At 38.4% G+C, this 18847-nt stretch overlaps 1 protein-coding gene across 2 annotated transcripts in view; it reads right to left on the bottom strand.

Annotated features, from left to right (window-relative positions):
- chrna11 (cholinergic receptor, nicotinic, alpha 11) overlaps positions 1–16814 on the bottom strand; it is a 32259-nt gene extending 15445 nt beyond the window's left edge. For both annotated transcript variants that reach the window (XM_087787753.1, XM_087787752.1), the window contains exons 1-7: positions 16582–16814; positions 6523–6662; positions 6090–6134; positions 5323–5432; positions 5154–5233; positions 1191–1358; positions 294–488 (exon numbers count right to left, since the gene is read on the bottom strand). In XM_087787753.1, coding sequence (XP_087643879.1) covers positions 294–488; positions 1191–1358; positions 5154–5233; positions 5323–5432; positions 6090–6134; positions 6523–6662; positions 16582–16633 — 790 coding nt within the window. In that variant the 5' untranslated portion in view covers positions 16634–16814. The remainder of the gene's footprint in view (positions 1–293; positions 489–1190; positions 1359–5153; positions 5234–5322; positions 5433–6089; positions 6135–6522; positions 6663–16581) is intronic.
- Between the last annotated feature and the right edge of the window lie 2033 nt (positions 16815–18847).

Here is an 18847-nt window from a genome sequence, read left to right as displayed (position 1 = left end):
TCCTCATCCGCAAACATAATCAGCCGTTCCTTTAATAATTTCTGAATGCCTTTGCTCACACACATATACAGGTTCACCCCATAACAAATACACAAAGACTCAGCTGTATTCACACGTATATACAAAACACACACATAATCAAACCTATAAACTTCAAGCGACCTGCCGACACCCCGAACATGCTTTTCTATTTTTCCAACTCAATCTCTAATATGCGGAGTTATTCCCCAAAAGTCTAATTTTAACTTCGTAGCTTCCCCTTTGTGATGTGAGAGTTTGAGTTGTTGGCTCACCCAGTGAGATCTTCTCCCCAGAGTCCGCCGGCAGCACAAAGATGAGAAGGGTCATTGAAGAGAGCAGCACACAGGGGATGAGCAGATTCAGCGCATAGTAAAGAGTTCGTCGTCGTATCGTCACGATGAAAGTTGCATCCGGATACGGCTCCTTGCAGCAGTCGTAGAATATCTCGTTCCTAGCGCCAGGAACTCCTGAACAGAGGGAGACAAAAATACATCGCTGCTGTCAGGAGAGACTGAATGTTAGATTAGAATATAGAAATCATGCCTTACATGTATTACATTTTCATTAATCAACCGCTGTAGGTATTTAAAAAATAAAAATGAGTCAATGCCAGAAAAGTACAAAGCAGAGTGAAACAAGATGAGTTTGTGTCGGGATGTCGTTAAAAAAACTGGATGCTAAGATGGTTCTTCTTCTCGACAGGTAAGATAACATTGTGTCTTTATTCATCCAACATCTAATACTGTTTGTCATTGTTCTGTAATTTTACCAAGTATCTGCTTGATACAGAATAAAACAAACTAGAGATTGATGCTGATTATTTTTGTTATTTTTAAATGGAAGAACATGTATATGTATACAATATCAATTAAAACACAGTTCAACCCTTTGTATCAAGAGTATCAGCTGTTCTCTCTGGATCACGTCACTGTGACTAAACATCTGGTCTGTGTTGTTATCAACATGTTCTTTGATGTTGATAACACTGCACATCATCACACAATAAATACTGACCTGTTGTTGTTTTATTGTGAGTTCTTAGTGTTGTGTAATGTCGCTGAATCATAGAGTTATCTTTTTTCATTGACCTACATTCTAACTCAAGAGCTTTCTATAGATGTAGTTGACTCCAGTGAAGCAGACACAACCACACATCCACGAACTCTTACCTACGAGGTCCCATTCTCCATTGGGCATGTAGCTTGAGACATCAGCATCATTCATCTGTAGGTCCAGCAGCCAGCCATCGTACGTCCACGATCCAAACTTCAGCTTACACTGCTGGATGTCAAAGGGAAACCAGCGAACGTCCACGTTGCAGGTGCTCATGAATATCCCTGAGGGAGGTCAGAACATACACTATCTTAACCTATATTAGAAAGTTAAACAAGTTAAAGCAACAATCTGCAAATTTAAAAATCGAAAACAGCCGCACTCTTTGGAGCAGAGTTCATCAGCAGTTCACCTCAAAGTTACTTAAATGCTTCTTCAACTTGTTTGGCGAAAACATAGTTTTACAGCACATTTTTAATAGATTTGGGGATTTTGAGGAATCGTTCTTGTGTCCTTCAATTCATCCGTATTTTTTAACTTTTACTGAATATTATATGATAATTATAAATATTTTAAAGTAAATTTCATCCAAAGCTTCTCTTTAGATCTATGATGTTAAATTAACTAGACAATAGTTCTGATTTGACCAATTGAAATATCAATTGCTGCTTTACATATACAAGTGGCTATCGATTGCTCAAAACAACGTATCTTGAAACTGAGATCATCAAAAATGGCAGCATTTAAAGTAATATTAAGTAAGAGCTTACATTTTACTGAAATTGTGTTATTTATCCACTTTCTTTTGGTTGAATGAATAGAACTTAAAGCCAAAATATCAGCTTAACAAGCTGCTGGAGTTAACTGTATCAGCTTGTCCTCAGTCATCGTAGGGATCTTTCAGGATTTAACTGTTCTTTAGTGGCGAGGACATAATGATATCGGCTTGAAGTTTAATTGCAACACCAAAATAAAAAAAATCGCAGTGGGAATGGCTTCATTGGTGCTTCATTCTATTTTTCTATTGTTTATTTTCTCTTATTTTATTTTCATTCTTTTATTCTGTACTGTAACCACAACAATTGTTGTGTTTACAACATTGGCAATAAAAGTGCCTGATTCAGAATATATGCATGTTAGTTGCAAATGATAAATCAAATTGTTTTATTTCAACACTTAATAATAATAAAATAAAACCCTTTTATATATTTAAGAACTCTGATAAATAATAAATAATAAAATATAATTCGAAACCCTCCCAAAACATTTTTCTTTGGTTGGATGTGACTTTTAAGCAACTAAAATGAAGGTCAAGGCTGGTAAGAGTTACATTACAATTATTATCTGTGTTGTAATTCCTGTCAAAAGCCAGTCAAGTGCCAAATGCTCAGAGACAACACAACGATAATCTATTCAGTTTGACTGAAAAAACTTTTGAAGAAAGATCAAAGCTCTGGCCGCAAGTGGACTTCTCCCAGAAACATATTACCAGAATGAAGAAATGATGAGTCTGTTGGCAGCTAACACAGTGAGCCCCCGCAGCTCTCAAAGACACTCATTATATTATATGTGTGTCGACAAGCAAATGAATGTGCAGGATGAAGTGAGCGTGGGTTCGCTTAAGAGAAGAATTATCTTTTCACATTTGACTTCCTCCTTCCTGACCTCTCACATGACCCCGAAAAATGGTTGTATATGTACGATGAGCAGGTGAGGATAATGGGCTTGAATGAATGTTTAGTTTGTGATAGAAAAAGGCCTTTATTAAGGAGAGAACTGTGTAAATATCACCACATTTATTTACTGTAGTTATTTATTGTAAAATAACTCCCTGCACATGAACAACAACCATCTCTTCTAAGAGTACAGAGTCTGTTATGATACTCTTTCACATGTATCACAATGACAAGCATCTTAGCATAGCATTTTAGTAAGTAAGTAATATATGTAGAGTGCTTTTCTAGACCAGGGTCACAAAGCGCTTAAACAATCAAAACAAGCTAAAGAAAACTCTTGTGTTGGCCCAAAGCCATGATGGAGGTTGGTTGTTGTAGTCTGTACTTTCTTAGCTCAAAGATGTTAAATAAGGTCCATAGTTGTCTCTAAAATCAAACCTTGGGTTAAAAGTAGAGAATGTTTTAAAATATTCGTCTGCTCTAATGTAATTGAATTAAAAAAGTATTAAGCAAACTAATTGAGCGCTTAAGACGATTGGACAGCGATGTGTCAATCACTCCGACACGCTCCCTCTGGTGATGCGTTCACAGATACTGGGAGCAGTGCTGATAATAAAACACAACTTGTCAGCGAAGCACCAACGATGAAGGGCCTTTTTTGAAAAGACTACCACAAAAAGAAAGTAAGCACTGCTGTGGTTGTATCAACGTTTTTAATTATATTTATTTTATTTTTGTCTTATGTATCATATGACCAGTAATCACAGTTCTATTGTATCAGGATTGACAGATGTTCCCCCTGACTTAGTGACTGTGATGTTATCAACATGTTATTTGATGTTGTTACATCATCACAAGAAATAATGACCTTTTATTGTGTTTTTGTGCATGTTGTCACTGAATCTCAGATGACAACTGTGAGCGCCCGCTAGAACTTTAAATATTTAAACGCAAAAGCTATTTATTGATGTTGTTAACACTGTGCAAACTGTACAAAGATCAACTCTGGGGGCATGGCTTCAGTTCACACCCCATGACTTAATGAGTTAGGAATCATATAAGGTGATGTTTGGTCGCTCTTGTAAGGAAATGACAACTTTACTGTAATCAATCATCTAGATTTAACACACATTTCAAATAGTCACTTGATTAACTGATAATCTTACATATTTAATTCATATTAAATATGAATGAGGTCAAAAATCCTTGCACACACAGAAAGATTAAACAATCCCAGATTCCAAGCAAGTCTGTGGACATCTGTTTGAGAACTCACACTGAAAGACACAACAGTCCAGCAAGTCGCTGGGAACAGATTCTCTCTATAAGACAACAACCTTTGGTAAGTTTCCTAATTGGTCCATTGTCACTTCCACCGATCAACAGAGGGTTAACTGCTAAACTAGATCTTTAATGTCCTTGTCCTTGTCATATAGAAAATTAATGATAGCTTAAACGTGTCCTTGTAATTCAGCATTGAGACGTTTGAACGAAACATAAAACACAAAACAAGGTGTGAAAAGAGGGTTCTGGTGGATTCCACAGTTATAAACCAGTTATTTTCCCCTTGAAGAAGATGCTGCATGGGGAGTAAATCTCTTTTTATAAACACAGTAACCACAAACGAAAAGATTTTCCTCCAGAAAATCTCTTTAGAGCAAATCCAGAGCGTTCCAAAAATAAAACATTTTGGTTTGTTCAGGGTATTGTGTTGTACTGCATGAAACACTTTTGCACCAGAGATGTTTCTCTAAATTCTCGTATGAGGAGGTGAGAAAGAAAATGCTTCTTGTGAATTATTCAGTCTCTCAGACTCATGATTCACCCCCTGCGGCCAGCAGACCTGCTGCCCTATATTTGTTTGTCACAGCGACACAAAGAGGCGCCTGCATGCTGGCATGAAGAATGCGCCATCAAAATACTTCTCTCTCCTCATCCCTCTTTACTTGATTATTTTTGACGTTTTGATAGCGTTTTTTTGCTAAAAGGTGCTGGAGCGCTTCGGGAGGGTTTTTCATTGCCTTAAGTGTTTAAGAAGCAGAGTGCAGCTGCTAGATCACAGTCAGCATCACTCTATTAATAAACTTCCCAGAAAATCCCAGGCTATCACTTCCAGGCTCTTGAGGAGAAGTCTCCGTGACACCAGGGTTTAAATCTGAGTTTGCAGTAATTTGGGGTTTAGGGGATCGACCCGAGGAAACCCCGGGGGAACTATTACTCCGACCCACTTGCACCAGTGTTGCGTTCGAGGGCAGTCAGGCAACTTGAAGAGGGTGCATCTCTTATTGATGAGTCTCACAGAGATGTGCCATGCAGTTCTGTACGAATGAAATATTGATGGGAAGATGTTTGGGGAAGTGAAATGAGAGCGTTGAAAACAAAACAACGGCGTTAGTAACACACCTGGAGGCTGGTACTCGGCGTAGCCGCTGGAGTTGACCAGAATGTTGGTCTTAAATGTGGAGTCAAAGTCGTCATCTGCACTGAGGAATGACAGGGGAAGGAGGAGAGAGGAAAGAGAAGCACTTATCATTTGAATGTCTTCCTCACGTGTGCGTGCAAGCTTGGTTACCTGTTGTACAGAAGAATATCTGGCGTCCAGATTTGGTCAGTTGTAAATCGAAGGTTTTTGACCCCAGGGTGTTCAGTCTGGTTCCACTGGAGGTAGTGATCGTACCAGCTCTAACACACACACACAAAATGATCAGTTGAAAAGCACAAGCAACAGCTACTTTAAGAGTCATCTTGCAGATTATAAAATTAAAATATAATTGCTCAGACATAGAGCGTTTGTAAACAGTTCTTCATATATTTACAATTTCGTCTTTAGGCTTTGTCAATAAAGATTTGTCTCCCTCGCTTGAATCTTTTGACTTGTGTTCATAATCAATATAGTCAATTAGTTTATCTGATTGGTACTTCAGCTATTGGGGAAAAATGTCACTATAATGACACAATTATACTACTAACAGAAAATATTATAATATTTCCATAAATTAAATTAATCTTTAACTTTATCAATGTTTTTCATTTCCATTCAAAAAAAAAATCAAACTATTTAAGTTGTGTAAAAATTATTATAGTAATTTAGGTTTTCTCTAAACAATGGTTATCAATCTATTAGTATGTGTGAATCATGTGACTAACAGAAGAACAAAGCCTTGAATGCCTAAAAGTTTTTGTCAGTACGATGTTATAGATATTGATGTAAAAACTTGAGTTATTTTTATCAAGAAAACATGGAAAATGTCTAGATATCAGTTTTCTTAAACTTAAGTACAGCGGCAGGTGTTTCATTATTACAACCAGCAACAGATTCTCTTTCCAAACATCTCTTACCATGCGCAGCCACATGTTTGAGGTGAGAACTTGGTTCTTCTCATCCTGCAACACATGGCAAAAACAGTTTTACATTCGTCCATCTCCTCCCATGAAAACAAGAGTGTCTGAAGTTTCAAAGTTATCAAAGACGCTTGACAGTGTGTGGCTCTTACTACGTCTTTGATGTTTCGAGCGGCTAATTCAGAAGGACACGCAGCTAAAGTATCTTTCTTTCAAATGTTTTCTCTCAAATTACACTTTGAAAAGTTGACAATATTCACATCTGCTGTGTTACAACACCAGAGGCGACGTTCCATCTGAGGATGAATAGTGGATTTCAAATCTCATCAAGTGATCAAACACCAGAGACGTCTAGAGTCACAGCTCACTGTCTCTGAGCCCAGATCAGGAATATGAATATTAACGTTGTGGAGCCGAGAATGAAACCTACCACGTCCATGATCTGTATCAAGCTGAGAGAAAAGATGACAGTGATGGGATGTGAGTCGTTTCCCACTGGTCGCTCCATCCGGTTGTAGTCTTTCAGCAGATTCTTCAGCAGGTTCCGCTGGTGTGGTCCCTGAAGCGACACTAAACATGGGCAAATATAAATATATGAACCGTCAACGTTAATGTGCAGCAGTGGTTCAACCTGGAGTTTATATTTTTTACTCATGCGAAGATCAATTTGCTCTTGGTCATCAAAAATAGTCTTTTTAACACGGTTTGGTAATTAATGTGAAAAGGGGCCTCATGTTAACTAGGGAACCTGTTTTGGGCCTACTATACTTTTAAATCATCTTAATATTCTATAATAAATTTCAGTAAAAATGATTTCATTCAAAAGCATCATATAATATATATATATATATATATATATATATATATATTCATTATTCAGAACACAGTATTATATATATATATATATATATATATATATAATACTGTGTTCTGAATAATGAATCATGAATTATGGATAACATTTGGGGGAAAATTATAAAAACATATTGCACATGTAATGTGTTGTATCCTTTTGAGCAGTGGTACTGGTTCCCTGAGGTATTTAATAGTAATTATAATAATAAAAAAAATATTTATAAGGCGCATTTCAGGACACAAACAGTTTAAAAGACAACAGTAAAATAGATGTTTTAAAGATAAGAAAGATTTTAAGTTTCTTAAAGGGAACTATAAAACAGGAAATTATAAAACAAGTGGACATCATTTTACAGTGAATAACCAAGTTAAAATGGTTTCAAGGAGAGTCAGAGTTGTGATGTCGCAAATGTCCAGTGGGAAGAAGTTTGAGGCGATTTGAAATCAGGTGCAAATTATAAGTTTTATAATTTGTCTTGTATTGATTATAATTGTATTACTAATTATTTAAAGTTTTTTTCACAAAGTAACATTAGCTTGGGACTCTGAAATTACGCATGTTTTAAATATATGCTTGTTTTGGACAAATTTATTTAAAACATTTTTTGTTAGTAGCAAAGAGTGAAACAAAGACTCTATATAAGACTATTTTTTCGCAGAGAAACCAGTCCAGAGCTCCTGCTGACTTCACGGCCTGTGAAGAAAAAGATTGATATCAAATTGGGGACCCCTTCTTACTTGTGTCGAAAACCCATTTCATATTTTTACCTTCGTCAAAAAATAGTTATTAACTACAGAACGCATGTTGATTTTAAAGGATTTGGGAAAATGACCAAGACCAGGCAGAGATACAAACACCATATTGTGCAGCACTGAGGCTCCAACCTTTGTTTGGTCTCGTTTATGTTCAAATATATCTGATACGACTCTGCATTTGCAAGCACCAGGCACGCATCTGTCTACAACATCATAACAACACATAAAATACATGAACACATTCTTTGCCACCGTAAACCAAGGTTAGCCCTGGAGGCTCAAAAAAACAGCTAACATCATGAATCTGGGCTCACAAGTTCAGGCTTTCACTGGTGAGTCTGTGAGTCCAGCACTGAAGTGGTTTCTTTCAAGTAACAGGGGTAACCTGGCTTGGGTTGACGGTGAACCCTTACAATATCATGACTTGAATGTCAACAATGACTCTGGAAAATGCAGATGGATCGTAATTTGTTGAAAGCAATTTGATGTATGTACAAGGAGAAAAGATGTGTGTAAAAATAACTATTTTGGACGGCACAGTTTTGTATGGATTCCTTGGTAAATAAGCCTCTTTTGAAACTTTTATTTTCTGCCTAAAACATGGATTTATTGAAATGTTTTCCTTTTCATGGCTCAGAAACCCCTGCTTTAAGCTCTTGTAACCACAACTGAGTCGGTTTCTTTTCAGGGCATGATCATGCAGATGTGATTCTTACATGTTCCAGTCCATGTGCAAGTAAGGGTTTCACGTTCAGAATGACAGTTGAGGCAGTGTGAATCTATTTTATATGTTAATGTAGAAATTATATGTAGACAAGGATTATTGTATAAATATTTTAAAAGTAATCTCATATTGATTCCCTGTGAAACAAAAGGATCGTTATTTTCCACCATCAAACCCTCCATCAGCTGTTAACTGACTCTTAGACGTTACTTCAAACACTAATAGATACAATGCTGCCATAACAATATCACATCTGCCTTCATCGTTCTCTCTCTTTGCATCTGTTGGAAGCAAAGTTTGATCTCAAAGTTAGACTTGTGATCTATTTGGACAATATGGATTCCATTTTATAGATGAATAGAAATATACTAGAAAGTAAAGAACAAGTTAAACACTATCTTGTGGCTGTTACATTGTAGACGAGTCATGGAGCTCAAACATCAACCTGAGACTCGTGGTGGATCAGGGAGAGTCAGTTGAGGTCAAGTTTATCAAGAGTGTCTGTCAGCCTCTCCAGAGGTGTTCATGAATGTGTAATATATGTGACTTTTGCTGTCCTCTACATTATGTTTTTCTTAGAGTTCCACGAGCTGAAACACTTTAAAAAGGTCAGGAGAAAAGAAAAAGCAATTACTTGAATAGAAATACGTATAAATGTAGAGGACAAAGGTGGATTATGGGTTTTACAAAGGATGAAAGACCATAAACAAAATAAGATGATAATCTGAAAATGATGTATTAGTTTGCTATAAATGGGGTTTCAACATTGGACATGTTTCGATTTTCATGGGTTTTCTTCTTTGTGTTCCTTCCATACTCAAACACACACACAGTTATAATATTGAATATAAATATTACAGAATAAAAGAGGAGAGAGTTGAAGAAGAAATGTTAGCAGCCAAAGCCTTGCACAACCTGATATAATAACATGATTTTGAGTCCTGACCTCTAATAAGTAAGTAAGTAAGTAAGTAAGTAATATTTATTTATATAGCGCTTTTCGAGACCAGGGTCACAAAGCGCTTAGACAATCAAAACAATACTCAAAAAAGTACATACTTTAAAGATCAAGATAATACTGAGAACAACACATGAGTTCGAGAAATTCAAGGAAAAGCCTGAACAAATAGAAACGTCTTAAGGTGTTTCTTAAAGGAGTCAGTAGACTCCATCAAGCGCAAAGAGAGAGGAAGATCGTTCCAAAGCTTAGGAGCAACAGCCTGAAAAGATTTTCTCTCCTCTGGTCCTGAGCCGTGTGCATGGAACCGTGAACCATAAGTAGATTCTGATCCACAGACCTCAGAGCCCGAGCTGGGGTGTAAGGCTGGATCAGATCAGTGATGTAAGGAGGAGCCTGACCATGAATAGCTCTGAAAGTAAGAACCAGAATTTTAAAGTTGATCCTGAAAGAAACTGGAAGCCAGTGAAGAGTTTTAAGGATCGGAGAAATGTGAGTTCTTCTACTAGAGCGGCTCAGAATTCTCGCTGCAGAGTTCTGAATCAACTGCAGAAGAGACAGCTCCTTCTTGTTAAGACATGAAAACAAACTGTTACAATAGTCCAGACGAGAAGAAACAAACGCATGGATTACAAGCTCCAGATCATGTTCCGACAACATTTTCCTAAGTTTAGAGATTTTTCTCAGTTGAAGGAAACAGTTTCTGGTCAGTTTTCTGCAGTGTCGAACAAGAGACATGTCTTTATCAAATACAATACCCAGGTTTCTCAGGCTCAGTTTGACAGACTGACCTAAGTCACCCAAGTACTGACTCAACCCTGGAATCTTATCATCAGGAGCAATCACCAGAGTTTCAGTTTTGTCCACATTTAGCTGCAAAGTGTTTTCACTCAGCCATTGTTTGATTTCTAGCAAACAATTGACTAAGCTGTTCAGCCTTTGGGGCTCAGTTGGGTCAAAAGAGCAGTAGAGCTGGATGTCATCAGCAAAAATGTGATAAGAAACATCTGGAAATCTCTGAATGATTTTACCGAGGGGAATCAAGTACAGCAAAAACAATAAAGGACCCAGAACAGAACCTTGAGGGACTCCACACAACAGATCTGCCGATTCAGACCTCATTTGATTGGCAGATACACTAAAACTGCGCCCAGAAAGGTAAGATGAGAACCATTCTAACACAGACCCAGACAGTCCCACTTCATCACTTAGTCTTCTCAGCAGGATCTGGTGATCAACTGTGTCAAATGATGAGGACAGATCCAAGAGCACCAGAACAGTGAATTTACCCGAGTCAGCCGACATCATGATGTCACTGGACACTTTCAATAAAGCTGTCTCTGTAGAGTGATGTTTACGGAAGCCAGACTGAAACTTCTCATGGATGTCGCTCTGATCCAGGAACAAAGACAGCTGCTCAGACACCACCTTCTCCAAGATCTTGGACAAGAAAGGGAGCTTAGAAATAGGCCTGAAATTACTGAGGTCAGTTGGGTCTAAGCCTGGTTTTTTGAGCAGAGGCTCCACAATGGCATGTTTAAATGCATTGGGAAAAACCCCTGTGTAAAGGGAGAGGTTCACCATATTGGTAACCCAGGGGCCAATTACATCAAATACTTTGATAAAAAGCCTACAAGGAAGGACGTCATCTGAGCAAGAGGATGGTTTCATCTTGTTCACTAGTGCTGAAATATCACCCAAAGATACAGCAGTGAAGGAGGACCAAGAGGAGGAGATGGGCTCAGAGACAGTAGGGGTTCCAAACAAAGGGGGAGAGATTTTCTCTTTGATCAATTTAATTTTGTCAATGAAAAATCTCAACAATGCATTGCTGTCAGCTTCACAGAAGACAGGCGTGATTTGAGGAGCAGGAGACACAAGAGAATTAATCGTGTCAAACAAAACTTTGGGGTTTTTCCTATTTGCTGCTACCAGTTTTCTGATGTAATCAGATCTAGCAGTTTCTACCATCTCATTGTAAGAAGTCAACAGATCCCTGAGGTGAAGTCTGTGCACCTCAAGTTTAGTAGACTTCCAGAGACGCTCAGTCTTTCGACAAAGTCTCTTCAGACTCAGGAGATCTTCATTTGTCCAAGGGCACCGTTTTTTCTGAATTTTCAAGTTCGATTTAACAGGTGCCACTTGATCCAGTATTTCAACACAATGACCAGTGAAACAGTGAATCAAACTGTCCACGTCTGTGCAGTCATCAAAGGAAAGAGCGTCAAACATAGCAGAAAAACTGTCTGCAGTATCGGCTGAGATGACACGCCTGTGAGACCTAACTTTCAAAGGCTTAGGTTCAGGGATGAAGTCCAGGTTAAACAAGACAAGAGAATGATCACTCAGATGGACATCATGTACAGATACATTAGAAATGTTCAGGCCAAGAGTAAAAACTAAGTCTAAAATGTGGCCTTTTTGATGAGTGGGTTCAGAAACATGTTGCTCAAAATTAAAGGCTTCAGTTAAAGTTAAAAGTTCTTTAGCAGAACAAGATGTGACGTCATCAACATGAAGATTAAAGTCTCCAAGAATAAGAAAAGATTCCATTTGAATAATGGAAGATAAGAAGTCACTAAAGTCTTTCAAGAACATCGCCGCAGGACCAGGCGGGCGGTAGATTGACACACAATAGAAAGGTCTTGTAGAACCAACCAAGATCATCTGAGACTCAAAAGAAGTGAATTCCTGTGTCTGAATCACTTTGCAAGAACAACTCTCCCTAAAAACAGTAGCAAGACCTCCCCCACGACCAGAGAGGCGAGGCTTCCCCAGAACAGCGCTCCCTACTGGACAGAGTTCGTTCAGATGAATAAACTCTTCCTCTCTCTGCCAAGTCTCAGAAAGACATAATAAATCCAAATTAACTCTTGTGAAAAGATCATCAAGAATAAAGGATTTATTAGTAATGGAGCGAACATTAAGAAGTCCCACATTCAGCACCGATGACGTCACTGACGACGCCGCGTCACTGACAGGCGCGCAGAGCGGGATCTTTTGAAGCGAACAGCGGTCACGTGGGTACCAGCTTTCGTTGAGGTCTGGACAGACGGCAGCGCTGATGTGTCATCATTCTCTTCAGCGAGAGGAATGTCGATCAAACATCGATGACGTTCGATGACGTCAGAGTTGTTCCGAGCGATCGCGACTGCGCGTCTCATCCTGACCTGTACTCCAGACCGACTCGATTGCTTGTGGAAATCGCCCGGTACCCGAGAGATCAAACGATATTCCACAGAGTCCGAGTCGGTGAGAAGCGGAGTCGGAAACACGTTCACCGGACGTTGGTAACTGTCGCGAGTGAAGTCCTCCATCGACTCTCTGATGTTGAAAAGAGCATCACGATCATAGATCATAGATGCTTGATACATATCTTAAGTGATATGAGCATAAAATCCGGACAAGTAGTCGTTAAAACGACTGTTTTTGGCAATTATTGCAGGAGCTTACGTTCAAGCAGCCGATCAAAGGCTCACCGGAAGCGGAAGTCCAAGGCTTCAAAGCAGGATTGACAAACCCTCCAAATAATAGCTTCACCATGGCAACCACAAACCATTGTTACTCTTTGGTCAGACTCCAAATCCATGCCTATAATTGAATCTCCATGTCCGGTGCACATCTTTTTCTTTAAACACAAATATAATGAACGTCAGAATTCCACGTAAAGGGCATAATTCAGTGTTTCCTTCGCTTGCTTTGGTGAGTCACAACAATACTCAGACTTAACCAGAGTGAAAACTTGGAAAAGAAGCAGGAAACAGCAGAGAAAACGGGGGGCGGCAGGAGAATATTCAGTCAACATAATCTAATAAGTGCGAGTGGGAAACCTTATCAGGCCATAATTGGAGCTAATGCAAGTATAATTGAGTTAGTGTGAAATGCTCTGAGGTAACACACACATAAAATATTGAGGGAACTGTGGCTTTAGATTAAACCGACGACCAAGTGAGGGTGCAGAGGTCCACGAATGTGTTTGTTGACAACAGAAGCATCGTTCTCTGTCCTGAGTAATAGAACGGTGGATATTAAAACAGCCGAGTCAGCACGGAGGTGGACATAAAACACTCCTCTCGAAACCTTGGAAGTCCCACGGTTCAGTGGTTCATCAAACTCACGACATGACACGTCCAAATCTGCTCTGACAATATACCGGTAGTAGAAACTGGATAACTGGCCAGTAACACACACATGTCTCATCTCATGACGGCATCACGTCAAAACTAAAACATCGCTGACTCATCAGAAATTAATAAAGTTAGCTTGTCGCCAGATATTACATGACAGACTTCCAAAAATAAAGTATTATTTTACAAGCTCGGGTTGAAAAATGTATGTAACTTGCAGCAGGAATACTTTAAATTATTGATTTTTTTTTTTAGACAACCAGGAGAGACGTCTGTGCTGCGTTTCTCTCGCAAAAGGTAAAAAACATGGTTCCACATACTTTATTTACGTGTCAAAGATCCGGCTAATTTTAAGGGACTTTTTTTCACAATGTTTAGGTAGCTTTGCTTAATGTCGTGATTTATTTCCGTCTCCTTTGTTTAGAAGAATGTTTTATTTGTTTCATCCAAACTTGACATGCCTTCGCTTAAGGGGACAATAATTTAGCCAAATTTGGAAATAGATAAGCGAGTTGAGGTAGACCAGGAATCTCCTGGTAGAAACAACATGACCGTTATGTGCATTAAAGAAATAATCTCACTTTAATTTAAATAATATCACTTTAACACCGAATCAGCAGGAGCTTCATCAATATGTATATAGAGTTTGTGTCTTACTCTCTTTCACTACTAGATTATTATTTTAGTAAACTGACACAGACTCATGTTACTTTGACAAATGTAATAATTGTTTCTTCTGTCTGTGTGGCCTGCTAACAAATGCCTCACGTTTCAGTATAAGGCCCTAATATTCCCTCACAGGAGCTGGAGAAGATAAAGGAGTTCTATTTTCCTTCAGACCACTGCCTCTGACCTCAGTCTAACCAGCGTGAGATAGATCTTGTTGTTGTGGACATGAGACTCTCAGTTCTTGCTACAATTCCCACAAACACAACATTTTTCATTGAAAATAATCCCATTAAAACCTTCACCGCTCAGTCAAAACAATCCTCCGACACACTTCAGGCTCTGTTAAAGATATTTCACACCCGCATGATGAAATCTACAAAACACTCCTGACACCCTTGAACTTTATCGACATCACAGTCTTCGAATGCATGTGAAATTTTCTGTAAATGAAAGTAATGTTGTGTTGATAATGTTTGTTCATTTATCGGTAGTATTAAATGTATCGTCCTTTATTTTATTTTATTTATTTATTATTTATATTCCACTTTATTGTAATGTGTCTTATTTTAATTAAATACCTTTTATTAATTTTATCAAATTGTATTTAATTTATATTATCTCCTTCTTTAATCTGTAATGTCACAACTAAACTGGCAATAAACGTTTCTGATTCTCACTAAAACACTTAATTTCATCTCTTCAATTGTGTCACAAATGCAGCCTAAAGCATCAGTAATGTTAGAACAATGTTTCTATTAAGCTTCTGATGCGTTGAAAGCTAATGCTGTCAATCAAACATGCACAAAATTAAAAAATAAACCAAGTCCTTTGCTGGTGTGAGCAATATTTAAATGTAATATATTGTGTATCAATTGTGAGTCTCGACATTGTCTTAATATGTCAAATATTCTCCTAACATACACTTTTCTCACAGAGAAGTGACTAGAAACAACTAACTAGAGACAAGTTTGAAACCCGACGATCCTTCTCTCTCTGGAAGAGTGAAAGTGTCCAACACGTCTGATTCTCACTCAGCATTTAAAAGCACACGTCACTGGAATACACTTGCTTTCTCGAAGAAAAAGGTTCTGGCATGCTGGACTTTTAAGAAAGGTGCAGAAAAACATTGCGACACATGTGACTATAAAAAGGCTTATAAATGCTTTGCTTATTTATGAGTAATATAAAATATGTAGTGGTGCGCCACCTTTTCACAGATTTTTGCAGATTTACCCCTTAATAAACACACACCAATTATTTTTAAATAACAAAAAACCTTTGAAGAAAAATGTAATTTCTACATTTTGAGATGCGGCAATATTATTATTTTTTAATAAATAAGTTCAAACAGAAGTATTATTGTAATTTTAAATAAATGCTGGCTGATGGTTAAAATAGGCTACAATCAATCAATGAAATGTTTCATGGTTCGATTGACAATGAAGTCAATCACTTTTCAAATGTGAGTGAGTACATGGTGCCCTCCGATAGGAGTGTTTCTGATGTGAGTCACTGCGGCTAAGCTAATGTTGGTCGTGATGTTTGCTGACTGATGGAACGATCCTCCATGTGGACATCATCGGCCGTTTATTCTCTGACAAAAGTAGAATAAAGACAATTTCATCAAAGAATCAGAAGCTTGTTAAAAATAAAGATGCTTTTCTCTGACAGGGGTTCAATACAAATTGCAAAGTTATTTAAATAAATTTATATTGTCATTTTTTATTCATAGAGATTCTAAAATGCTGCTGGTCGTATATGCATTTATAGCTTCATATTTTTCTATTGAATCTCCTGAGCTCTCCCTCTACACCACCTTCTCGCCGCCACCACATGAAGAAAACTAGATCACAATACATTGCCAGAAGGTTTTCATGACCAACTAAAGGTCTGGAAGTCATGTCAAGCGTGAGACCTGAGACCCTCATCAACGTGCCCTGAAGATCCCATGTAGCTTAATTTCAAAGGGGACAGGACTGGACAAGGAAGCATATTTCTATGTTTTCGTTTTGTGAGAAGTTGTAAAAAATGATTCAGCTTTTTTCTGGCCTGTTGAAAAAACATAAAAGTTCATTCATCCTCCTCTCTCTTCTCAGCTTCTGACAATATCAACTGAATCATCTGCCACTCACAGAGTTCCTAAATTTGGGACTGGAAGGAAATGAAAGGGCACATCCGACATGTTTCCCCCCTGAACAGCCTGGACGTCACATTTCCCAGCCAGTGGTGCTCATGCAGCAGAATCAAACCTCCGTCCAATCAGCAAGTGTATCCGAGAAGAGACGAGCCTCACAAGCAAACAGGTGACTGACTTTGTTCAACACGAGAAGCACTGATCACACTTCCATGATCAGAGACACCTTGCAAGTAGAGAAACAAAAAGAGAGGCTGGCGGCTCACCGTGGATCAACGCTGAAAATCCAGAGAGAAGCAAAGCAGCGGAGTTCCACATCCTGATTTTGAGGAGCAGAAAAGGCAGAAGAGGAGAAACTCCGGGTGTTTAAAGAGGAGGAGGATGAAGGATGAGGAGAGAGGAAGACTCAGGAAGATGGTGGAAATCTCCTGGTCTGCATCCACGAAGCATCAGTGGGCAGGAGTGAGAGCATGTGCTGGAGGAGAGAAGAGAGAGTGAAGAGGAGATGGTGGCTGTGAGCACTCCCTCTCTCTGTCTCTCTCTATCTCTCTCTCTCTCTTTCTCTCTTAGTGAGTGGGGGATAAAATGGAGAGCCGTAGAAGGAGATATACTAATGATGTGGGGGGAAATGAAGCAGGAGGTGAAGGAAAGAGAAGTTTTATTGAGATGAGCGTCATCACCACAAAGACGCACAAAAAGAGAAGAAGCGAGTGAAGAACAGATGATCCGTCCTTCAGGAAAATTATTGCACCTTACAGAGAAAAAGTGCTGGAAGCTCAGAAGCTGCTGCCATGTTCACTTTGTCTCAAACCCATCAATGTCTCATTATCAAGTCATGAAAAAAAGATAACAGCAGCTTGTTTTCATCAATGTTGTTGAGCTTGTTGGTTTGAATGTCGTGTTACAACTAAAGGTACATTTGTTTTGACATATACTGTATAGTTCAGTAGATCAGTTTAACTTAAGACCAGAAATCTAAACTTTTCTTTATGATAATCAGAGTTTTAAAATCATTTTGTCCATATTTGTATTTACTTTGCGTGTTCGCTTGAAAGGGCAATTCAACCCGGCTGGAAAGGATCTACAATCGATCTACGTAAGTGTCCCGGTTCTAGTCCGCAGTGTCAGATAGATCACCTGCATGTTAAAGTTTAATTTTCCCAAGAGTTGGTAAGTTTTCCCATGTGTTTTATTCCTGGTGCCTTTAAGCGTTCCTAGGTTCAATCCGTGCGTCTGGACCGCCAGATGTATGCGTGTAAAAAGGTAAGAGATGGCCGGCTAACTCAACGACTCTAATCTACCCACAATAAGACAATGAATACATTATTCAGTAGGACAACAGAGATCTAGCCTGAAACCATCACTGATGTAATCCTGGTGAAACCAGAGTCGATGTATGTGAGTCACATTGCAGAGCGACATCAGATATTGATCTAATGCCTCATCTGTCATTCCGACCATCTCTGGTCCCACTGATCTTCATTTTAATCGGTGGTCAATAGGAGGACTCATGCAGGCGATGACAAAACGTCATCCCAACCAGTCCTGAAGAGCCCTTCAGCTGGCGTCGATGAGCGTGGGCACTTGTGTTTTTATAACCAGCGGTAATTATCATTATGGTAAGAAATTAGACATCTCACACAAAGAAATCCAAATGTTAAAGAACAATAGATGTACTTGACCAAGATATTTGTAAATAAAGGGGGTTAGTTGATGATCTTCAAGGTGCCATGAGTTTTTACTAGAATCAAAGAAGACTATGTGGAATGATCTGTGATAACTCACACTTATTTTCTAATTTGCAATTCCCAACAGACATTTGGGAGAAAATATGAAAAGATCGAAACAGACATTCCAATTTGTTGTATTAGTGCAGAAATGTATTATCAAATGACAAGCTTGCCTTTATTGTTTTTTATTTCTTGATTAAAAAATGTTTTAAATAGTTTGTTTTGAAGTGGATGGCTCCCTGTCGCTCAACCGTTATGCCAAGAACATGAAGACTGATGAGTAACTGCTGAGTGCATTACGATGGAATGTTTTTAGATGTGTACACAGTTACACAACATTTAAATGGTTCTATTAATGGTATTTTTGTTTCTTTCATACTTCCATATTTAAAAATGTATGTTAATAGATTTCTGACTGTAGATATTTGTGGGTCATGTTTGAGAGCAACAGAAGTGGAAAAGTAAAATCAACTTGTAAGACAACAGCAAATCATTAGAACTCTAAATGTTCCTGGCGGGCACAGATAAAGCTCTGTCCTTGTGAACATCTTTGGAAGTATATTTACAGACAAATTGAATTGCTTTGAAATTCATAATGATATTGTGTAGCTTTTCCCAGCAACTACAGCAAAGTTGAAATGACTGCTTGGAGAACTGCCTCAAATGTAATGACTGCACTTAAGATTTGATCCTCCACAACAGTGTGGGACCCAAAAACCATCCTATAAGTGCTGCCGTCAGTCCCGTACACAACTTTATGGCAAAAAAAGGGTACATTTATGGCAACGTTGCTGAGTCTACT

This window comes from Callionymus lyra, chromosome 3 (assembly GCF_982586985.1).
Source record: "Callionymus lyra chromosome 3, fCalLyr1.hap1.1, whole genome shotgun sequence".
NCBI classification, from domain to species: Eukaryota; Metazoa; Chordata; class Actinopteri; order Syngnathiformes; family Callionymidae; genus Callionymus; species Callionymus lyra.
The sequence above is the reverse complement of the archived record's forward strand: the minus strand, read 5'-3'. Positions and strand labels throughout refer to the sequence as shown.